This window comes from Gorilla gorilla, chromosome 23 (genome assembly GCF_029281585.2).
Source record: "Gorilla gorilla gorilla isolate KB3781 chromosome 23, NHGRI_mGorGor1-v2.1_pri, whole genome shotgun sequence".
NCBI lineage: Eukaryota > Metazoa > Chordata > Mammalia > Primates > Hominidae > Gorilla > Gorilla gorilla.
In genome coordinates, this window is record NC_086018.1 from 37,558,165 (window position 1) to 37,582,258 (window position 24,094).

Consider the following 24,094-nt stretch of genomic DNA (forward strand, 5'->3'; position numbering starts at 1 on the left):
CTTTTTACTCATGACGCAGCCCCCATGCTGAGGGGTCAGGACCCTACCCCAGGCAAGAACCCGGAATTTAAGGAGCTGGCCGCGGGCTGGGGGCTTCCTACCCTCTGGGAAGGGGTGGGAGCTCACCAGCCGCCGCCGTCAGTCTGTCTGTCGCCTCCACGCCTCCCCCCTCCAGCGTCCCGCGCCTGCAGCTTTCCCCGAAGACATTTGGTGTCAGTATAAGGACGGCTTTTCCTCGCACGCAGCGCGGCTCGGTCTCGCCGCCGCCGCACGTCCCCGCACCGCCAGGCGCTCGGGCTCCTCCGCAGCCCCCACCGCGCGCAGACCCCGCGCTTCGAGCCCTGAGCCGGAGGCGCGAGCAGAGCCGAGGCAGGCGAGAGACCGGCCTCAGCCCCGCGCTCCCCGCCGCGCTGGTCTCTCCCGGGCACTTGCCCCGCTGCTCGGTCCCCGCAGCACCCGCGCCCCCGCCCCGGCCCGGAGCGCCGCGCTCCCGCCCGCCGCCCTCCCAGAGCCTCGCCGTCCCTCCAGCCCGCCGCCTCCTCCTCCTCCCGCCATGGCCCGGGCCCCCGGGCCCGCCGCCCCCCGCCCGCCGCCCCCCGCGCCCCGGGGGCTCAGCTGATCCTGAATTGGCGGGGGGTCGGCTGGCGGGGCTGGGGGTCCCTCACGATCGCCGGCTTCGGGTGGGGACGCGTTGTCCCCGCGTCTCTAACCTGGACGACCCCCCGCGGCCGGGCCACGTCCATGCCAAGGTAGGTGGGGGCTGGGTGGGTGGGGGGAAGGAAGGGAGGGCTTCGCTTCGATGCCAGTTTCTTGGCGCGTTGGCTTCTCTCTTCACTGGGCATTTATTTATTTATTTCTGGGGATCGATCCTCCCCACCCGCGCGTACCCGTCAGGTGAGCCCCCCATCCCGCGCCTTCGGGGCCATGCCTTGGGAGAAAGGACAGGAAACTTTGACCGGTCCTCTCTCCAAGGCCACGAAAGTTCTCTCGGTGCCAATACTGAAGCCAGCTGAGCCAGCGCTGCAGAAATTTATTCAACAAGTCAGGCTGCCGGCCGGGGCCCGGGTTGTCCGCGCGTCCGGCCGCCCCTCCGCGGCTGCGGCTCTGCGGGCAGCTGGGCCAGAGCTGGTGCCCGTGTCCGGCGGGCTGAGCTGGGAGCGCTGGCCTGGGAGCGCGGCAGCGGGGGGCACTGGATGGGGGAATCCCGGGCAGGGTTTAACTTTCCTGGAGGCGAGGGTGGCGGAGACCCCCTCTTTGGCTGGCACCCCAGCGGGGCGGAGGCCTCGCTGCATGAAGCCAGGCCAGGGTCGGAGCCGGGGCTGTAGGGGTGAAAGGGACCCTCGGCCGGCTGGAGGTGTTATGTAATGAGTGCTTATGATGATTGGGTGCTAATTGCCTACTGGGTGGTGTTGTGGGGGAGTGTGGGGGACTACGGGGCTTGGCAGTGGTGGGGAGGCCTCTTTTGGGGGAAGTCATGGTGCCTGGGGGAGGGGGCTGTGGTGGGGCCCAGGCTGAGGCCTCAGTCAGCCCCTCTGCTAGTGTCTTTCTGCCTTGTCAGGGCCCTGGGGGCTCCTGACCTGAGGATGAGATTGTGGTCTGAGAAGACCTCTGAGCTATATTCTTGTCCTGAGGGTCTGTATTCTGGGTCCAGGTGTGTGTGTGTGTGTGTGTGTGTTTGTGTGTGTGTGTGTGTGAGAGAGAGACAGAGAGAGAGAATGAGCGAGCGCTGGAGTGGGCCTGCGTGTCTGGCGTGTGTGGTGTGCCGGGGTCTGATCACCATGCGAGGAGAGTCCTCGCTGGAGCACTCACATTGGCCCAGGCAGTGGCCAGTTCGTCCTCTGTCTCTCACTGCCTGGAGGATTCGCCCCGCAGACGCTGGCACCACCTCAGGGCTAGGACGCTGTGTGAACAGGGGTGTGGATCTGTGGCCCAGCCCCAGGGGAAGGGTTTGGCCCATGGTATGGGCCTACCTCCCTGCACCCCGTCCTCAGACCCTGCTGGCACCTGGTCACCTCTGGAATCTGTGGCTCCTCTTAGCCCTAAGGACTCGCTTCTGGAACTCTTGTCCACTCTTCAGGACAAACTTTCTGTTCAGGCTTCAGGATCCAGGGCTGGGCTGGGGACTGAGCTGGGGTCTAGAGACCTCCCTGTTACCTTCCCACCTCCGCCGTCAATGCAGAGACAGAGGGAGGGGACACCAGTGGGTGATAGGTCAGGACAGGACAGGGTGACACTGAGCAGAGACCAGGTCTGGGGCCTCAGCAGGGGGAGGAAGAGGAAAAGGAAAGAATGTGCCTGGAGGCTGTTGAGCTGGCCTGGCACCAAACCCATGAATCTGCCCACAACCCCAGAGGGCCTGGTCACCACACCGTGCCCTCCACGCTCTCTTCCTAGCCGTGCAGAGCTGCTGTGCCTGCCCCAGGGCTCACAATGGGAGGCTTGGGGAAGGGGCTGCTGGCCTGGCTGGAGGCCCCTTCCCCTTCCTTTGACCAAAGTTCTCTGCCCGCTTCTTCTGCATTCCTTCCTCCTCACCCTGCATGCCCCTCCCCTCCCCTCGCCCCCATTCCAAGCCCTCCTGAGAAAGCTGGGGCTGAGAGGGCATCTTCCAGGCCCACCAGGGGGCGCCAGGCTGTCCTCGGGTCCCTGCGGCCTCCCCTTGACCTTGAGTGGTCAGGTAGGGGTGGAGGGTGCCGTGAGAACCCCATCCTCTCTCACCCTCTCTCTGCTCCAGACATCTTCCTGAGTCCATAGCCAAGCTGGGAGCAGTTTTGGGGACTGCAGCCTCTCTGTGGTTCTGGACCCAGTTCCCCGCCCTGAGCCCACAGGGGTCACCACCTCCAACTCCCCTCCCCCAGTCTCCTTCATCATGCCCCCCTCCGTGGCCCTCTCTGCCACCTTCACCCCACACCCCAAGTGTGGCTGCCCTGGGCCTCAGCCCCAAGGAAGGGGCTCTCAGGCCAGTCTGTTTCTGGGCACCACTCTGTCCCTCCCCCACACTGGCAGGGCTCCCGCCACCCCGCAGTTCCTAGCGCTTTCCAAGGTAACCAAACAGGCTCCTATGTGGCTTCTTGATCCGTGGCTGTCTCCACTTTGGCAGCTGCCTTCTTCTCTTGATTCCTCAGCCCCCCAGCTCCTGGTGTCAAAAACTGTCCAGAAAGAGGGGATGCTGGGCTGGGCATGGGGGTCTAGAGAGACCCCTCTGGGCTGCAGGGAGAGCAGGGCGCTCTCCCCTCCATCCCTTCTCCTCTGCAGCCAGCTCTTCCCCTGCTGCTGCTCCTCTTCCTCGCCTGTCCTCCTGTCCCCACTTCTCCTTTCCAACCCCTTCCCTACCTCCTGTTCTTTGCCGCAGAATGTTTTCTTCCCATATGTTCCTAGGACATGCCCCAGCCTTAATGCCCTCAGTCTACTCTTGTGCTCCTGGCATCCCGGGTCTGGCCTGGGGGCTCAAAGAGCCCAGGGTGCTGTGTGTGCCCTGCACACTGTGGGTGTATGGTCTGTGGATCTCTGGGAGTGTGAGTGTGCAGGTCTGTGGGTCTGTGGGTCCAGGGATCTGTGGATCTGTGGGTGTGTCTGTGAATCTGTGGATGGTGGATCCATGGGTCCGTGGATCTGTGGATCCTGATATCCAGGAAGATGTGGGTTGAGTCTGTCCCCCACCGTGGCTGCCAGTCTACAGAGGGAAGAAAACAAATTGGATTTTCCGATTTCCTTTTCTCTCTTTCTCTCTAATATTTATTCTTCACGTACTGTGTTCTAAGGCCTGTTCTGGTCACTGGGGGACACAGCAGTGAACGGAAGGGAACAGACAAAACCTGCCCTTTTGGAGCTGCTGTGCCTGTGAGAGGATCTGGCCTCCCCTGCCAGGTGCTTTATGGGGACATGGCCACGAGTCCTGGTTTCCACTCGTGCTCTCAGATTGGAGAACCCAGACCGTATTGATAGATGAGGGGTGCAGATCACAGAGGATTTAGCATGGCATATTTGGACACCTTTGCAAAACAGCCGGGTGCTTTTGGGGCTCCTTGAGCAGGAGAGGACGAGAAGGACGTGGTATCTTGAGGGTGGAGGTTCTGTGCAGGCTGTGGGCTCTTCAGGGCCAGGTTCAGTGCAGACCTGGCCCTGCCTCCCAGAACTTTTCCCTTCATCTCTGAGGTCTGCCTCTGCCCACTGCCCCCTTCTCCTGGACTCTGGCCAGAGAGGTCTGGCTAACGGTGCATGTAGAGAGGAGCATTAGGGTCTTGCTGCCTGCCCTACCCTGTTGAGCAGCGGGGGCTGCATCCAGCCCTCTGTTGTTCTAGGGTCTTAGGCCCCTTTTGGGAGGGGCCTAAGCTCTGTCCCAGCTGGGGTAGAGGCGAGCAAGTCCACAACCATGGCAAGAGGATCAGGTCACCTAGCATCAACAGGAGCATCCGCTTCTTATAAAACTGGGATAATACCTTCCACCTGAACGGATTTTTGTGCGGCTCAGACGTGTTTCTGCAGCACCTAGCATGGGGCCTCGTACAATGAAGCTGTCTTTTCTTTCATAAAGTTGCTTTCCAAATGTTCTTCCCCATTTTCTATCTGGTTTTCAAGGCAGAAAAGGCATCGTCTTCTGCATTTTATACAAAAGGAAATGAAGCTTGGGGAGACCATGTGATGTGGGGAGGGCAGAGCTGGTCCTTGAGTTCTGGGACTCCTGATCCAGTGCTCTTCCTGCTGGCCACCCCTCCCTCCCATCAGGGGCCATGTTCACCCTGATTTGCTCGCTGAAGTAAGACCCAAGGCCCTAATTACTGCAGAGTGAGTAAAAACTGATCAGCAGAAGCACCTGCTGGGAGATGTTCAAACACACTGATGGTGGTTCCGACACAGCCTCGCTTGCCGCACTTGTCATAAGGCCGAGAGCCGGCTGAAAACAAACAAATGGCAATGCCTGGTGACAGACACGTGGGCAGGTGCAGGGGTGGGGGGGGCTGGTAGGCTGCAACCTCTTGTCCACAGTCTGGCCTGGACAACCCTTTAACTGGTGACCTGGAGCTGGACTGCTGAGATCCAAACCCCAGCTCTTTTACTAAGTAGCTTTTGACCTTGGGAAGATCCTTTAACCTTCCAGTGCCTCAGTTTCCTCACCTATAAGGTGGACAGAGCAAAAGCACTTCTCAAAAGCTTACTCTGTGCCTGGCATATAGTAAGTATTCACAGATAATGTTGGCTTTGATTCTTGTTGGCCATCACGGGAGGGGTTGCTGACCGAGAACCCACTCAATGGGCTGCAGAGCTGGGAGGGCTAGCTGTTCATTTTTGTGACAGGTCTGAGGTGAATGACTACAAGATGTGGGCAGGCCCAGCTGACCAGACCAGAGCAAGTTTTGTGACGCGTCATGCAATTGGGGGGGCCGCACTTCAGCCTTTCCTCTTTAGGCTGAGGAGCTCTGGCTTGGCTCAGCTTCTCTGAAGAAGATCTGAGGGGATCAGTGGACCACATGCCCCACAGGTGCTGCAGTAGGACTGGGTTGCCAGCTGGGCCCTGATGCTCCCAGTCCGCATCAAGAAAGGCCAGAATCAGGCAGGTAACCTGTCTGTTGTGCTCTGGGTGGCTTGGTGCAAATCCAGTCCTGCCCATGCAGAGTAAAGGGCACAGACTTGAGTGTGACTGCGGAGGGGGTCCCAGGGAGGCATATGATGTGGAAATTGTCACCCAAGGAATGGTTGAGGGAGCTGGTGACAAGAGGCCTGGGGCAGATGAGGCTCAGGGGTGGGCGGGCTGTCGTCATGCGTCTGCAGGGCTGTCATGCGGAAGAGGGAGCAGATAGAGGGTTCCAGGGGCTCTGGGACACCGGCTGGAAGATTCTGGAAGGCAGGCTTCCTGCAGTCTCACAAAGGCTTTTCTGCAGATCACCAGATGCAGGCTCTGCATTGGTTTGTATGTGTGAGTGGCTGTTGTGTCTATGTGTGTGCGATTGTGTGTATGTGTCTGTGTATTCTGTGTGTGCATATGTGTCAGTGTGAGTGTATGTGATCTGTGTGATTGTGTGCATATCTATGTGTCTGGGTAAGTGTGTGATTGTGTGTATGTGAGTGTGTCTGTGTGAGTTATGTGCGTGCCTGTAAATGGGTGTTTTGTGTGTTTATGTGTGAGTGTGTGTAATTGCATGTATGTGTGCCTGTGAGTATGTCTTTGTGATTGTATGTTATGTGTGTGTGATTGTGTGTGTCTGTGTATTCTTTGTGTGCATGCATGTCTGTGTGTGTCAGTGTGAGTGTATGTTATGTGAGTGTATTTGTGTGATTGTGTGCATATGTATGTGTCTGTGATTGTGTATGTATGTGTCTGTGAGTGTGTGTGTATGTGTGTATGTCTGTGTGAGTGATTGTGTGTATGGGAGTGTGTGTGCATCTGCATGAGTGGGTGCTGGTGTATCTATGTACCATGTGTGGTTGTGTGTCTGTGTGAGTGTGTGTTATATGTGTATGTCTGTGTGTGATTGTGTGTCTGTGTGTGTTTCTGTGTGAATGGGTACTGGTGTATCTATGTGCCATGTGTGGTTGTGTGTCTGTGTGAATGTGTGTTGTGTGTGAATGTGTGTGTGATTGTGTGTGTGTCTGTGTGTTATGTGTGTATGTCTGTGTGTGTAATTGTGTGTCTGTGTATGCCTGTGTGTGATTGTGTGTCTGTGTGTCTGTGTGAGTGCACGCTGGTGTACCCATGTGCCATGTGTGATTGTGTGTGTGTGTGTGTGTTGATGTATGTTATGTGTGTAACTGTGTAATTGTGTTTCTGTGTATGTCTGTGTGTGTAATTGTGTGTCTGTGAGTGTGTGTGTCTGTGTGAGTGCATGCTGGCGTACCCGTGTGCCACGTGTGTGATTGTGTGTGTCTGTGTGAGTTTGTGTTATGTGCATATGTCTGCATGTGTGTGATTGTGTTTCTGTGTATGTTATGTATGTGTGTAATCATGTGTCTGTGTATGTGATTATGTGTCTGTGTGTCTGTATGAGTGCATGCTGGTGTACCCGTGTGCCATGTGTGTGATTGTGTGTCTGTGAGTGTGTGTCTATGTGTGTGTTATGTGTGTGTGCATATGTCTGTGTGTGTGTGAGGTTGTGTCTGCAAGTGTGTGTTATCTGTGTATGTCTGTGTGTGATTGTGTGTGAGTGTGGTATGGAGCATGTGAGTGTGGGTGTGTGAGTGTGACTGTGTGATTTTTGTGCTTGTGAGTGTGTATGGTGATGGATTAGGTCACCTTCCGGGTCTCATTCTTTTCAGAGATTCCCTGTTTGAAGACCCGGAAACAATGAGAGTTTAAAACCAGACACTGTTTCTGGGACCCCTGGGGTTCAGGAGTCTGGAACTCCATGGCTGAGCATACTAACAAGGATGGGAAACTGTCGAGGGTCTCACTGTGCACCTGCCTAGTGCTCAGTGGTGCTACCCTAGCTTGTCGGCACAGCAGCCCTGCCATGGTGCGGTCGTCTCCTCATTTTATAGACAGGGTAGCTGTGGGCACCTGCCAGGCTGAGTTGTGTGCCAAGGTGGATTGGTGTCGGGACCTGAATACAGGTCTCAGCTTCCACTGCCCATGATTTGAAACCCACACTATGGATTCAGGGTGACTGTAGTTAATATTTTGGGCCTCTGAAGTTCTGGGTGATTCTAAGATAGTCTGAAATTCCTGGATTCTAGTATTTCCTGAACGAATTTGTTGCTTGTTCTTCTAGCAATGTGTGGTATAAACAAACAAAAGGATAAACAAAGTTGCCTCCCTGTATGAAAACACACATGTGCACACACACACATACACATGCACACACACACATGAGGCGACCAGGGCAGGCCTCAGGTCTTCCTCCACCAGGGCTCTGAGCTCTGAAGATACAGGACATCCTGACACTGCACTCCCAGGGCTCTAGAGTGCTGGCTGGAAGATTCTGGGAGGCAGGTTTCCCCACTGCCTTGGGAAGACTTGGGCAACTTGCTTGGGCATCTTGGCTGGACCAGCAGCTGTATTGCCACTGTCTGATGACTCAGCTTGGGGAGGCCTGGTTCCGGGGCACCATTCCCATCCCAGGTTGGTGCCTGGAATGGTTCAATGCTTGGGCTCGGGAGTAAGCAGACCAGAACTGGGACACTAACTGCCCGGTACCAGCTGGCTGACTATGGTCATGGCTGTTCCCCTGTCTCCCTCTCCATGAAGTAAGAATGAGAATGGTCTGTATGCCATGGAGTTGTGGTAAAAATTGACACAGATGATGCATAGAGAACCCGTTGGCCATTGCTTGATGGGGTCATGGCGGCGATAGTGGTGATGATGGTGATGGTGGTGGTGATGATGGAAGTGATGGTGTTAGTGATGGCGATGGTGGTGATGATGATGGTGTTGGTGGTGGTGGTGATGTTGGTGTTGGTGATGGTGATGGTGATGATGATGCTGTTGTTGGTGGTGGTGGTGATGATGTTGGTGTTAGTGATGGTAGTGGTGATGGTGTTGATGGTCATTGTGGTGGTGAGGGTAATGGTGGTGATGGTGATGATGGTGGTGATGGTGATGATGGTGATGATGGTTTTGGTTATGGTGATGGTGGCGGTGGTGGTAATGGTGGAGATGGTGATGGTGATGGTGGTGGTGGTGATGATGATCGTGGTGGTGAGGACAATGATGGTGATATTGATGATGGTGATGGTGATGATGGTGGTGGTGATGATGATGCTAGTGTTGGTGTTGGTGATGGTGGTAGTGATGGTGGAGGTGGTGATGGTGATGGTGGTAGTGATGATGATGCTGGTGGTGATGGTGGAGGTGGTGATAATGATAATGGTGGTGATGATGGTGTTGGTGATGGTGGTGGTGATGGTGGTGGTGGTGATGATGGTGTTGGTGTTGTGATGGTGTTGGTGATGGTGATGGTGGTGGTGATGGTGATGATGGTGTTGGTGTTGGTGATGGTGGTGGTGATGGTGGCGGTGGTGATGATGGTGATGGCGATGGTGATGGTGGTGGTGATGGTGATGATGGTGTTGGTGTTGGTGGTGATGGTGGTGGTGGTGATGATGGTGATGGTGGTGGTGATGGTGGTGGTGGTGATGGTGATGGTGGTGGTGATGGTGGTGGTGATGGTGGTGGTGATGGTGGTGGTGGTGATGATGGTGATGGTGGTGGTGATGGTGGTGATGGTGGTGGTGGTGATGATGGTGATGGTGGTGGTGATGGTGGTGATGGTGATGATGGTGTTGGTGTTGGTGATGGTGGTGGTGGTGATGATGGTGATGGTGGTGGTGTTGGTGGTGGTGGTGATGATGGTGGTGGTGTTGGTGATGGTGGTGGTGATGATGGTGTTGGTGTTGGTGATGGTGGTGGTGATGGTGGGGGTGGTGATAATGATAATGATGGTGAGGGTGATGGTGGTGATGATGATGGTGCTGGTGTTGGTGATGGTGATGGTGGTGGTGATGGTGGTGGTGGTGATGATGGTGATGGTGGTGATGATGATCATGGTGGTGGTGAGGACAATGATGGTGATATTGATGATGGTGATGGTGATTATGGTGGTGGTGATGATGATGCTAGTGTTGGTGATGGTAGTGATGGTGATGGCAGAGAATGGGCTGGGGTAGCAGCCCCTGGGGATGACACAGCTGGACCAGTGCATGCTCAGCCATCCACCAGAGTGCCTCCCCATTTACACTATTTTGCTTCTATTTTTTTTTGAGATGGAGTCTTGCTCTGTCATCCAGGCTGGAGTGCAGTGGTGCAATCGTGGCTCACGGCAACCTCTGCCTCCTGGGTTCAAGGGATTCTTCTGTCTCAGCCTCCTGAGTAGCTGTGACTACAGGTGTGCGCCATCATGCCTGGCTTATTTTTGTGTTTTTAGTAGAGATGGGGTTTCACCATGTTGGCCAGGCTGGTCTCCAACTCCTGACCTCAGATGATCTACTCGCCTCGGCCTCCCAAAATGCTGGGATTACAGGCGTGAGATACCATACCTGGCAGCCCATCATGTTGCTTCTTAACAAGAGCCTGCTGAAGCAGGCTGGAGGAGGGCTGAGCTTTACAGAGAAAGACTGAGGCTCTAAGAAGCTGACGGAGTCAGGAATGGGGGTCTGTGTTCCAGACACAGCAGGCTTCTGCTCCTATCCCTGCTCTTGGAGGCCAGCCCAATTGCCACACTGCTGCTTGGTGGGCCACTCAGGGGAAGGAGCATCAGGGTTAGGTCTTGGGAGCACCTAGAAGAAGGGGACTCAGGGATGTGGAGGCAGCTCAGACTCTGGCACCTGATGGACCTGAGTTTGAATCCACCAATGCTGTCACCTAAAGCAAATCCTTTAGTCTCTGTGACTGCGGACAGATTGGAGCCCAGGGAGGCCCAGCTGCCAGTCCCCTCAGGGCTTCCAGCCATGGGCACACAGGCACCTGGGATAGGAGCCAGGCCACAGACACAGGAAAGAGAGATATCTGGACTGGACTTGGGGGCTTTGGGAGTGGGGAGTGGGTCAGAGAGTAGTGGCCTGGGAAGCTGCTAAGGAACAGGTCAGAGGGAGATGGTCGGGTGGTCACTGGGGACAGGTCAGAGGGTGGAGGCTGGGTGGTCACTGGAAGCATGTCCAAGGGTGGAGGCTGGGTGGTCACTGGAACAGGTCAGAGGGTGGAGGCTGGGTGGCCGCTGGGAGCAGGTCAGAGGGTGGAGGCTTGGTGGACACTGGGGAGAGAGTTGAGGGTGGTGGCCTTAGGGGTGTGGTTTCTGGGAGCCCCACAGTGAGGGGAGAGGTGTTAGCACAGAGGGCAGCGCAGTGTGGCGGCATTAAACAAGCCAAGAGAGGCAACAAGCAAGTCAGTGCAAGCAACGTAGCCCAGAGGCAGAAAGGGGGTAGTTTTGTGCAGTCCCGGAGGCCGGGGGAGCTCTTTCCACCTGTGTGGTTTCAGGAAGGACTTCGGTAATGCTGGGGCGAGGGTTGCAGGTGTGCCACTGCAGTTGCTGCAAGACCAGGTGCTTTACCTTGAGAATAAATCTCAATCCACTGCCTTCTCCCTGTCTTCACCAGCAGCCAAGGGCAGGCCAGCCCAGCTCCTTCCAGCCCTTCCTGCTCCACGCCTGCCCCTTCATCCACTCTCCCTTCAGCCCCTAGAAAGATGGCTTAGAAACAGACCAGAGCACACCATTCCCCTGCCTAAAACCCACCTGTGGCTTCTACTGAACTTGGGACAAAACCCACGCTCCTCTGTGTTCTCCCCCAGGGCCCTGCTGAACTCTTTGGTTTCATCTGCCTCCCTGCCCGAGGCTCGGCCTCGCTTGTGTTCCTTAAATGCACCGAGTGGCCCCATTCTCCTGGCCTTCGCACGTGCTGTTCCTGCTGTGCTCTTCCAGCAGATCAGTCAGGGCTGCGGCCTCCCGCGTCTTGGTTTTCACTTAAACATCTCTTCCTTTAGAGAGGGCAAGATGATTGTCTCCACTCCCACCTTCCCCCTTGTTTATTTACTTCCCAGCACTTTTTATTCACTTAGTCAACAAATATCGATTGAGCACCTAGTATGCTCCAGGCACCATTCCAGGCGCTGGGGATACAGCAGTGAGGGGATACACCTCCCTTACAGGCTTCTCTTAGGTTGGGGAGACAGACACCAAATCATGGAGATATAAAGACATAAATTATGCACCGTGTTTGATGGTGATAAGAGTTGTGGAAAAGCAGAAAGAGAGAAATTAATTGATCGGTGTGTCTCTCTCCTCCGCGGAAGTGTGGGCTGAATGGGGGCTGGTGCTGAGTCTGGCTCGTGCCCCAGCATAGCCCGAAGCCCACACAGTGCCCACACATAGTAGGTGCTCATTGGGCAAATGAATGAATCAGTAGGGCCTGGGAGAACAGGGCCTGGGCGGAAGGAGACGGTGCCCCAGTGAGAGGGAAGAGCAGGAGCAGGTCCTAGGACCTGAGGAGGCCCAATCAGGCCAGAGCAAATGGCCAGGGGAGGGAGTGGTGGGCTCCGAGGCTGGCACGGTGGTGGGCAGAGCTGGAACCACCCTAGGGAGGGTGCGTTTCAGCCCAGGAGGTTGACACGTGGCAGGCCAAGGTGCCTGGGAGCTTATGTAAGGCCCGTGGCTGTTTTTCTGGAATCAAGAGCAAAGCCCTGAGCTCAGGAGAAAACTCTGCCTCCCTGACCAGCCAGGGGAAGTGACAGGAGGTGCCAATTCCTGCCCGTTGCCCCCGGGAGCCAGAGAAATGTCCAAATGCATCAGCTCTGGGTGGCTTGGTTGACAGCCCAGCAGCAGCTGGGTGGGCACCAGGGATGTGGACCCCATCTCTCAATCCCACGGCTCAGACTGGCCCTGTAGGGGTTCTAGGATCCCAGGGACCCCAGTGGACAAAGTTTTAGGGACTAGTACCCTTTGGGGTGAGGTGGTGAGGGGCAGGCCCTGGGAGTGGCTGTCCGTCCCATCTTGCCATTGACTGGTTGCGGAGGCTCTCGGCCAGCGAGGGCACCATCAGTTGTCATGAAGCCCGCCTGGGGGTCTGGTGCTGGGATTCTGGCCTCTCAACACCACCTAGTGCTTCACTTGGCTGGGTGCATAGCCTTGCCAACCTGCTTCGTTCTCTCAGCCTCAGTTTCTTCACCTGCCAAATGGGCATAATAGTCCTCCTGAGGTTGTTGTGAGCATCAGACAAGGCCAGGGAGTAGAAGTGCCTTGAGTTGGAGTCGGAGCCAGCAAGATGATTTGCATCACCTAGAACAAAATGAAAATGTGGGACCTCTTGATAAGCAATTAAGAATTTCATGTTGGTGACAGAAGAATTCTAAAGCAAGTTCAGGGCCCTTCTGAGCACGGGGCCCTGTGCAGCTGCCTGAGCCACAGACCCAGGAAGCGGGCTCTGACCGGAATTCTTTTTTTTTTTTTTGGTGACAGAGTCTTGCTCTGTTGCCCAGGCTGGAATGCAGTGGTGTGATCTTGGCTCACTGCAACCTCCACCTCCTGGGTTCAAGTGATTCTCATGCCTCAGCTTCCCGAGTAGCTGGGATTACAGCGTGTGCCACCACACCCAGCTAATTTTTGTATTTTTAGTACAGATGAGGTCTCACTATGTTGGCCAGGTTGGTCTCAAACTCCTGACCTCAGGTGATCCACCCACCTTGGCCTCCCAAAGTGCTGGGATTACAGGTGTGAGTCACGTGCCTGGCCTTTGACTGGAATTCTATTTCTGCTGTTACTCTGCTACATGTCTGTCCTGTCCCTTCTCTGGGCCTCGGTTTCTTCATCTGTAAGGCAAGGAGGTTAGACTCTAAGATTCCTGGGTTCTCAGCCTTGTAAGGCGGTGGCTGGGAGGTCCCTGGGTCAAGGGCTCAGCTGCAGGTCTCAGCTCAGGGGTTACTTCCTCAGGGAAGCCAACTGTGATTCCCTCCTGGCTTGCCAGGGTTCCCCCAGTCTCTGATTCTGCAGCACCCCAACATTGTCTTTGTAACCTGCATTGTCCTGGCAATAATGTCTGTCTTTACAATCACCTCTTTTTTCTTGCAAGTTTTCTTTACCTTTGATGGTGCAATAAATACATAGCTCTAGTCTTGTAAAAAAGTTAAGATCCCTTCCTTCCTTCCTTCCTTCCTTCCCTCCCTCCCTCCCTCCCTTCCTTCTTTCTTTTTTGTCTATAATTACTTAAACATTTTTTCTCTTAAATAATGAAAAATTTCAAATACAGAAAATTGCCAATAGACAAAAAAAAAAAGAGTTAATATCACAATTATATTCTAAGAAGGCTTTATTCTCCCCACTATCTTCGTTTGCCAAAACTGAGGCTCAGCCAGGGTGAGCAGACTTGCCCCATGATCGCCCAGCTTGGAAGCGGATTCCAAGTTGGGTGCAGCTGGGCCCTCAGCTGTTTGGTAATCCTCATGCAAGAGTGAGGGTGAGGGGCCTGTGGGGCTCAGGTGGGGCTGTCAGAGCTGCATCCGTCCACTTATTGGTGGAGAGGCAGGTTGGGGAGCATGTACCAGGCCTGTCCCCACCACGTGCCACCCTCTCTGTCTTCCCCAGGGCTCCCAGCTCAGCGTGGACATGGCTGAGAGCGCCTCCCCGCCCTCGTCATCTGCAGCAGCCCCAGCCGCTGAGCCAGGAGTCACCACGGAGCAGCCCGGACCCCGGAGCCCCCCATCCTCCCCGGCAGGCCTGGAGGAGCCTCTGGATGGAGCTGATCCTCATGTCCCACACCCAGACCTGGCGCCCGTTGCCTTCTTCTGCCTGCGACAGACCACCAGCCCCCGGAACTGGTGCATCAAGATGGTGTGCAACCCATATCCTCCGCAGCCTCGGCTGATCGGGGCCCTGCAGGGGCTGAAGGGTGGGAGGCTGGATTGAGTCCTGCTGCTCACACCTTGCTCCGGCTGGGAGACCTGAGGTCTGCAGTGAGGCCACTAGGCCTTGGTGGTGGTGAGCGAGCTCAGAGGGTGGGTCTGGGGAGACCTCAAATGGATGAGGACCTGGTGTTCTGCTGATGTGAAGGTTCTGGAAGTTGCTGGTGGCTGTGGGGTCAGTCCAATGACTGGCTGGCTCAGAAAGTCCTTGAGTGTGGGCCCCAGACCTGTGCTGGGCTGGGAATGCAGATCAGTCAGACTCTGGAGTCACCTGATGGGCCGTGACCATACAGAAGATGGGAGCCGTGATCAGGAACTGTGGGCGTGGGCAGCGGGGCAGCTGATCCCAACACACAGGGCAGGACTCATTCTCCTTGCCATGCCTCCAAGCAGCCTCTTCCCAGGCCTCCTGCCTCCACTTGCTGCCTCTAGTGGGCTCATGTCCCCACTGCTTGAGACTGTCATGATTTGCTATGGTCCTGGAGGTGCAGAGCAAAGTCCTAATCCAGCCCATCAGGGCCTGTGTGTTCCACCCAGCCTCACTTCCCACCACTTGGCTTCCCCCCTGTGCTCTTCTGAGCCTCAGGTTCTTCTCACTGGCTCTTCCCCCTGTCTGAAAAGCTTTTCCCTTCCCCCTGGACCTGGCCAAATCCTTTGCTACATCCTTAAAATCCCAGGTTAAGCATCACCTCCTCAGGGAAGCCCTCTGGGATTCCTCCTCTGCTTCATATCTAACTGTCACATCTAACTGTGGAATTCTGAATCTAACATTTGCCTCCCCTGGGGTACTGTCAGATGACTGGGATGGGGACCCTAGCACCTGGCACAGTGCTTGGCACATCGTGGGTGCTCTGGCAGTGTTTGCTGGGTGTACATGGGCAATGCCAGAGCTGACTCCTCAATAAGGAAGGGCGTTGGTTGGGTAGAGAGGGCAGTGGGAGGCAGGAAGAGGGCATGGCAGGAGTGAAGCCGGGAGAAGGGAGGAGTTGCAGGCAGTGTTGGAGCCCTGAGGGGCAGAGGGGAGTGAGGTGAGGCTGCAGTTGTGGCAGGAGCCCTGCAGGGCCTTGGAGGCTGCATGAGGGATGGGACTGTGCTCCAAGGGCAGGATTTGAAGCAGGGGCTGGAGAGATCTGTGCTCTGGAAGGACTGTGTGGCACTGGCTTGCAGGGCTAAGTGGGGGCTGGGAACCACTGAGGAGGAGGCTTGGGGACCCAAGCCATGGTGGCCTTGTGGTTTGAGGGTCCCACCAAAAAATGCCCATGTGTGGCTCGAGGTTCTGGTGCTTGTGGCCACACAGGGCAGGGTGCGGGGAGCTGGTGGGTCAGGTGAAGGCCTGAGTCCTGCCCTGGAATCCAGGGATGCCAGATGCAGGCTGGGATGTTGAGACTGGCTGCAGGACTGCCAGGCTTCCCTTCTGTAGGGGGCTGAGGTGATTGTGGGCCCTGGATCCCCCTAACTTTTGGAAACCAGCGGGTCTCTGCTGCAGTGGGATGCAGAACTGGGTGTTCCTTGCTGGGTAGGGGCTAAGAGCCTCCCTGCTCCTTCTGGGGGACGGCTCACAGGGTCTCAGGCTTGGTGAGAGGGTCTGCTCGGTAATTAGTTCACCCAGCACTCACTGACATCTGCCCTGGGACACTGAGGACAAAGAGGCAGAGCTGGTGTCTGTCCCAGGGAGTGCCCGGGGAAGAGGGAAGCAGGGACCACCCATGTGGCTAGTTTTTTTTTTTTAGACGGAGTCTCGCTCTGTCACCCAGGCTGGAGTGCAGTGGCGCGATCTCGGCTCACTGCAACCTTCGCCTCCCAGGTTCAAGCAATTCTCCTGCCTCAGCCTCCCGAGTAGCTGGGACTACAGGCACCCACCACCATGCCCTACTAATTTTTGTATTTTTCGTAGAGATGGGGTTTCACCATGTTGGTCAGGCTGGTCTCGAACTCCTGACTCGTGATCTGCCTGCCTTGGCCTCCCAAAGTGCTGGGATTACATGTGTGAGCCACTGTGCCCAGCCTACATGGCTAGTTTTAATACAAAGCACTGGGGAAACCTCAGGGGCTCGTGGCATATGAACAGAGGAGTGCCAGGCCTGAGAAGGGGGCGGCCGCAGGAGTTTTGGGCCTTTAGGAAGAGAAAGGCTGGCAGGAGGACCAGGGGGACAATTTCACAATGTCTCAGGGGCCTTTCCTGGGTGAGATGACAAGAGTTGATTCTGGCTCTGTCACTTGGGTGCTGTGTGACCATGATTAAGTCACTTTGCTTCTTGGAGCCTTAGGGGGTCTGGATGGGCAATACTGCTCTGGGCTGGAGGCAGGGGCATGGCTCAGAGGACTTGGCCTGGGAGTCTGACCCAGCTGCATCTCTGATGGGCTCTGGCTGGGCTCGCTGGGCTGCTGCCCAGGTGTCACGGAGAGGCCCCTAGATGGGGGTGGTCGAGTCCTGTCTGCCATATGTGTGAGCCTGGGCAGTCTCCTCTCTCTGAGCCTCAGCACCTCCACCTAAAAAGGAGACAGCAGACGAATCACCCCTTCCAGCCCTGGGAGCCCAGGGTGTTAGCCACACACGCCATGGGGGCTGCCTTGACCTCAGGCACCCTGATGCCTGACCACTGAGTAGGCCAGCCCCTGGGAACCCACCCAGTTTTCCATATTTCTGGCCTGTTGGGCAAACAGAGTCCTTGGGGCCACTGTCTCCTTGGTTTTCACCACCCCTCTCACCTCCACCCTCAGGTCATATGGGTTGTGGCCTGGGGTTGGAGACAACAGTGGGGCTGGCCCAGGAGGGAGAGGAGTACTGGTTTCGGGAGGAGCTGGGCCTGCCTCTTGTCTGTCTTGGAGAGAGCCCTGGGTCCAAGGGGTGGGGCAGAAAGCAGCCCCCCTCCATCAGGAGGGACTTTTCAGTCCCGGGAGCTGCGCAGAGCGAGGGTTCCCCCGGCATCCCCATGGCCAGGGCTGCTGAGGCTGGACTGGGATAGAGGTGATTCAGGTCTCGGCCTTAACTGGTGGGATACGGACTCTATTCAGGCCAGAGATGTGGCGACTCAAAAGCACAGCAACTTCAAAGGTGTCAGCTCTGGGACACTCAGACTCAAAACTTCTGCGACAGTCTAAGGGTTCAAAGTTAAGATTTAAGGCTCAGCGACACTGAAGTTCTAAGCTTCTGTCATTCAAAGGCTGCAAAATTCTGTGTTTCAAAGAGTGTGTGAGCCTAAGACTTGGTGTCTGTGATGCTGTGTGCCTACGAGTTGGAGGATTCTGGACCCGGTGGCTGCAGCTGCTGCTGGCCTGAGAGTTCATAGCTGAATTGGGTCAGGTGGGAGAGGGGCCAAGGAGGGTTCCACAAACAGAGACCCAGGAGACTTGGCTGTCCATAGGGGGCCCCTGGAGCAGAGACTCAGTTGTGGGGAGCTCAGGGTGGGCTTTAGGGGCTTGGGATGGGTTGTGTGTGTGGGTGGGGCAGGGGCTGAAGCCTCTAGGATTCTTTCCTGGCTGGAAACTTCACTCCCTCCTGCGCTCTGTGGGAGGGGGCCTGGGGCAGTGCTTGAGCTTGTACTCCTCAATGGGACACCATTGGCATTTGGGGGTTGACGGTGCTTTGTAGTCTTGTCTGTCTTGCATATTCAATAGTAGTAGTGTCCTTCAATCATTGTGACTACCATAAATGACCTTTCACATGTCTAGACCCTGCAGAGGGCGACTCCCCCACTGAGAACCCAAAGGGGTGGTGGGTGCGTAGCATCAGAGTCAGGCTGGTGGGAGCTGCTGTCATGATGGCCAGGCCCGGGAAGGGGAGGGCAGCATGGGAGGGTCCCCCAGACAGCCTGTCCTGAGCTCATGTCCTGGTGCTGAGGGGCCCTGGCCCAGAGCCAGCTGCTCTTTGAAGCCTGGTGCTCCCTGACTCAGCTCCTCTTCCAGCCCGGAGCTAGGCCCTGAGTCACCGCCTGACTCACTGGAGAGCCAGCAGGCTGCTGGGACCCTTGTGGAGCCCGCAAGGTTGGGTGGGAAAGGGCCACTCGCCCATATGTCAGCACCACTCCCTGCCTGGCCTGAGCCGTGGGCATGGGCTGTCAGCTACAGATGCAGCTGCAAGGCCTCTGGGTTCGAAATGTCAGGGGATAGATTGTGCTACTTGAATCACGGGGAGGTGGCGTGTGGCACCGTGGAAAGCGCTGGGCACCTGAATCGCACAGACCCAGAGGCTGGTTCTGTCTCTTGCTGTGTGACCATGGGTCAGTTTCTTAACATTTCCGAGCCCCAGTTTCCCCACCTGTCAAACATGGGTGGTAATACCCACTCCACAGGGTTGATTGCACTGAGGACAGAGCAGGACAATGTGACAGTGGAGTTTGGGAACTGGAAAAGCCGCCATATGTGTGGTTATCACTCTGATTACCTGTGCCTGAACCCTGAACAGGGCCCTCACGTACTGCTGAGTCAACACTCTGCTTGCTGTAGATTCAATTAGACATTGGGGACAGGTCTTTAGATAGAACATAACACCTTCAGAGGACATTGTTTCCAAGGAACATCAGATCCAATCTCTGTTAACTTAGGTGGATTTGAGCTTGTTCTGCTGCTAGTGGCCATGCCCCCATCAGTGCAGACATTGCTAATCGAGCCTCCCGCCATTCTCCAGCAGGGCACCTCTGGCAGCTATGGGGAGCCATCAGCGTGAAACCTATTATTATTTTCCACCCTAGATTAGACTTTCAGAGCCTTTCTTTCTTTTCTTTCCTTTTTTTTTTTTTTTTTTTTTGAGACAGAGTCTCTCTCTGTCACCCAGGCTGGAGTGCAGTGGCATGATCTTGGCTCACTGCAACCTCTGCCTCCTGGGTTCAAGTGATTCTCCCACCTCAGCCTCCTGAGTAGCTGGAATTACAGAAGCGCACCACCATGCCGGGCTAATTTTGAATTTTTAATAAGAGATGGGGTTTCACCATTTCAACCAGGCTGGTCTTGAACTCCTGACCTCAAGTGATCTGCCCGCCTCAGCCTCCCAAAGTGCTGGGATTACAGGCGTGAGCCAACGTGCCCGGCCTTCAGAGCCTTTCTTAGGAGCATAGCTGGCTGCATATGAGTGAAGGGCCAGAATGGGTTGCACTCACTTCCTTTTCCCCCTCCCTGAGCCTCAGTTTTCTTATCTCTTTAATGGGTTGATTAAAGATGATTAGCGATGGTTCCTGTAAAGCACCCAGCGGTGTGTCCAGCACAGAAATGTGCAGGATGAGAGCTGATGCTGATTGCTGAAAGCATTTTGTCAGCTTTAACCCTCATAACCACCCGTGGGGATGGGGGCTCTCATAGCCCCATTTTACAGATGAGGAAAGTGAAGCTCAAAGAGGTTGAGTCACTTTTATCCAGGGTTGCACAGCCAGGCTGTGGCGGAGCTGGCATCAAAACCCCGATTTCTGTGCCTCCCCAGTCCTGGCTTTTATTCAGGACAACATTGCCACCTGCAGAGTCTGGAGAAACACCAGGTTCTCCACACTCCACCAGGGCAGAGAGGAGCTTCCCGTTTCCAGGCAGTGGGGCGAGGGTCCCGCTGCCTCTCTGTGGCCTGCCTGAAGCGAACCCCTTGAGAAGTCTGCAGCCCCCTGCCCTCCTGGCATGCTCCTGGGCTGGGCCTCCTGCATGCCAGCCAGTGCTGAGCCAGCGCTTCTGCTGTGGTGGGAAGCAGTGATGCATAGTGCGGAAGCCAGTCGGCTGTGAAGGCCGCCTCTCTGCTCGGGAAAGGGGAGGGCGCCAGCCTGGGGGGAGGCAGGAGAGGCCAGCTGCCCAATAACCCTTTGCGCCCTCGTCTCCCTGTCTGTGGGATGGGGAAAGTTGGGCACCAGGTCTGGAAGGGGCTGTCCAGGGCACCCATTTCCTGGCCGCCCTCCTCGTGGGTGGGCCCCCCCCTCTGTGCCTTTGTGTTCCTGGTTCTCTCCTGACCCCGCCTTGCCCCTCTGCCGACTTCTGTCTGCTTCTGCTCCCCTGTCTGGCTCCAGGTCTCTGCCTGCCAGTGCTGGGGTCTGGATGTCTGTGCTTCTTCTTCTTCGTCTTCTTCTTCTTTTTTTTTGAGACCAAGTCTCGCACTGTCGCCCAGGCTGGAGTGCAATGGTGCGATCTCGGCTCACTGCAACCTTCGCCTCCTAGTTTCAAGTTATTCTCCGGCCTCAGCCTCCTGAGTAGCTGGGATTACAGGCACTCACCACCACACCTGGCTAATTTTTGTGTTTTTAGTAGAGACGTGGTTTCACCAGCCTCCTGAGTAGCTGGAATTACAGAAGCGCACCACCATGCCGGGCTAATTTTTGAATTTTTAATAAGAGACGGGGTTTCACCATTTTAGCCAGGCTGGTCTTGAACTCCTGACTTCAGGTAATCTGCGCAGCTCGGCCTCCCAAAGTGCTGGGATTACAGGCGGGAGCCACTGCGTCCAGCCAATGTCTGTGCTTCTAAGCGGCCATCTGGTTCTGCCCATGCACCTGGTGGAGACCCCTGCCTCTCGCATCCACTGATTTCATCTGGCACTGGGCAAGAGGAGGCCAGGGCGCCCGGTCTCCTCATGGCCCCTCGAAGCCCAGTCTTGTGCTGTGCGTGACGAGGGTTGAGGCTGTCAAAGGAGGGAATGGCTCGTGTTCATCCGTTGTTCTCCCAGTCATTAGTACATCCACCAAGCGTTTCCTGAGTGTGAGCTGTGAACCTGGACTGTGCAGAGCACAGCTCTGGTCTTTTTGTACAGGAGGAAAACTGCTCTGGCTGTGCAGCCAGGAGACCCGTCGAGAGGAGCCTGTGGGACGATGGCGAGAAACGACGGTGGACCAGGGTGCCGGCTGAGGGCCTGGAGAGGGGGCTTGGTGCAGCCCTGGCTCCTTTAGGGTTGGTGTTAGGAGATGGAGACTCAGAGGTGACCCCAGGGTCCGTGGCTTGGTTGCCAAGTGAAGGAAGATCTGCTCCTGGCTTCTTAGACCAGTGGCCTTGGCCAAGTCCCTTGCCCTTGCTGAGCCTCTGTTTGCTCATCTGTGAAATGGGGGCCACAGTGACCCCCAGTTGGGGATATTAAGGGGGGGTCCAATGAGAATTCTGGGGCAAGCATGGACAAACTAAGTGCTGAGTGGCAGCTGTGTGTACACTGGAGCTGACGAAGGCGCTGACAGGGTCCTGAGCCTGAATTGGGCGGAGATGCCTAGGGCTTGGCCAGGGTGGGAAGTTGTTGGCTCCTGGAGGTGGGAGGGCGGGAAGGTGGGGAGTGGGGCCTGGAGAGCTGTAAGTGTGTTGGGAGAGGAATGGCGCCATCTCTGCAGAAGAACTCCTCCCATCGCCTGCTGTCCCTGCCCTGGTCACTTAGCCCCTGCCCCTGCCTCTGAGCAGGCCACCTCTCAGTTCTGCTCCAGACAGGGCCTCAGGCCTCTGGATAAAGGCCTCTGGGACTCTCTGGGAGCTCTGGACTATTAGGAAGTCCTCCCTTAATCTAATCTCCATCCTCCCTGCCCCCAGTCCTTTCTGGTGGGGCTACTGGGAGTGTCTGGGGTTGGGTTCTTCCATCTCTTGTCTACACAGGCAGCTCCTGGGACCTTGCCCCACGTGACGACTGGTACCACCCTCCCTCCTCCTCCCCTGCTCTGCAGAGAGAGCACTGGGCCAGGTGCCCAAAACCGTGTGACCTTGGCAGTCACCTCTCCCCTGGGCCCCCCCTCTCCTCCCCAGTTCGCCTTCCTCCTTGGGGGTTTGTCTGCTGTCAAGTGCTGTGTACCCAGAGGGGCTGCTGTCCCGGCCCTGCTCCACTGCTCCCTGCCTCCCTTCATTTGTGTGCTGATTCTTTCCTCACTCCCCGTAGCTCCCGGGAATCGGCTAACTGAGCCTGGACTTCAGGTCTCCACCATCTGCCTATTATCCTCCAGCCCTATTCTTCCCGTTCTTTCCCTTGGGGTCCAGTGCTCTGTTTTGAAGCCCCAGCCAGCTGCTGAGGCTTCCCAACCTTTCCCCTCCTCTGCTTTTGCTCCTGCTGGGCACCACCTGTGATGCCCTTCCCCATCACGGTGGTTCTCAACCCCACCAGCCCCACAAGCCCAACTTCCAGGCACCATCGGCAGGAAGTCTTCCCTTTTCCTCACTAGCCTCCTCAGCCCTACGTGGGTCCTGCCCTTCTGTCCTCCCAGTAGTTGTTTGCTGCTAGCTTTGTCCCCTGCACTGGGCTATGACACCCTGGAAGACAGGGCTTACGCCTCTGACTTTACCATGTCTCCAATGCCCAGCACAGGCCTGGCGCTCCCAAGCTTCAGGAACTCTCCAGTTCACAGAGCTCTTCCCCACCTACCATGACCCATCAGACTCTCTGAGCACTCCTAAGAGGGTACAGGGCAGCGAGTGCCAACTCTCCACCCACAGCTGGGGAGACTGAGGCCCAGGAAGGGAGCATGCCATGCCTAGGGCCACACACTGAGTCATCAGCAAAGCCAGAGAAGGCAAGCTCAGGACCCAGACTGTCAGGCAAGAGCCATCCCTACCCTAGCCCGCTTATGGCTGGGTGTATCTGTCTGTTTGCATTGCTGTGTAAGAATACCCGAGGGTGGGTAGTTTGTAAAGAAGAGAGGTTTATTTGGCTCATGGTTCTGCAGGCTGTACAAGAAGCTTGATGCCAGCATCTGTTTCTGGTCAGGACCTCAGGAAGCTTTTACTCATGGTGGAAGGGCAAAGGGGAGAAGGTGTGTTGCATGGAGAGAGAGGGAGTGGTGCTAGGCTCTTTCAAGCTCTTTTTTTTTTTGAGACAGAATTTCGCTCTTGTCGCCCAGGCTGGAGTGCCATGGCGCGATCTCTGCTCACTGCAACCTCTGCCTTCCAGATTCAAGCGATTCTCCTGCCTCAGCCTCTTGAGTAGCTGGGATTACAGGCGCCCACCACCATGCCTGGCTAATTTTTTTGTATTTTTAGTAGAGATTGGGTTTTGCCATGTTGGGCAAGCTGGTCTGGAACTTCTGACCTCAAGCGATCCACCAGCCTCGGCCTCCCAAAGTGCTGGGATTACAGGCCTGAGCCACCATGCCCAGCCTCTTTTAAGCTCTTTTAAACAACCAGCTCTTACGTGAACTAATAGAGAACTCACTTGTTACCCAGGGGAGGACACTGAGCCCCTCAGGAGGGATCCACCCCATGACCCAAACACCTCCCTCTAGGCTCCACCTCCAGCATTGGGGATCATGTTTCACAGGAGATTTGGAGGAGACACACATCAAAGCCATATCTCTGGGGAAGGGGCTCTTTAGAGGGGGAGGTGTCCCTTCCGCCTTCAGTCCTGGCCTAATGGGCTGTCCAGACGGGAGGCCAGCATTACTGGAAGCAGCAACACATGTCTGGGAAATTGTCCGTTTCCCTCCATCTGCTGTGGAGAAAGTTGTTTTTCTCAGAAATAAAAGTCAGCATCAGGCACCATTCCCAGGGATGCTCAGCCGGGCCAGAGGGGAGGCTGCGCTTTCACTGACCAGCAGGGTGGGCCCAGCAGGCATTGGAGGAGCCTGAACCCCAGGGCAACCTCAGGTACCCTGGCATGGAGGTTTTTGTGTAAAGAGAACTGCAAGGCTGTCCCTGATCCAACCTGGGGGCACTGGTGAAGCCTGCCTAGGGGAGGGGCTATTCAGCCTGGGTCTTGCTGTATAAATAGGAATTTTCCAGAACAGTTCAGGGAGGGTTTTCCAGGCGGAGGAAACACGGTAGGGCACAGGGAGGGGTTTAGTGAGGCTGGAACCATGTGGGGCAGGGGCTGGATGGCAGGGTGTCAAATGCCAGGTTAGAGCTTACACTTGGTTTTGT

The 24,094-nt window shown here is 56.1% G+C and overlaps 1 protein-coding gene across 1 annotated transcript in view; it reads left to right on the forward strand.

The window, feature by feature from the left end:
• Window positions 1–251: 251 nt before the first annotated feature.
• The window catches only part of CACNA1I (calcium voltage-gated channel subunit alpha1 I), a 133,564-nt gene continuing 109,721 nt past the window's right edge, over window positions 252–24,094 (forward strand). Inside the window, exons 1-2 of the mRNA XM_055374686.2 lie at window positions 252–749; window positions 13,998–14,254. Of these exons, the coding sequence (XP_055230661.1) occupies window positions 14,019–14,254 (236 nt within the window). The 5' untranslated portion in view covers window positions 252–749; window positions 13,998–14,018. The remainder of the gene's footprint in view (window positions 750–13,997; window positions 14,255–24,094) is intronic.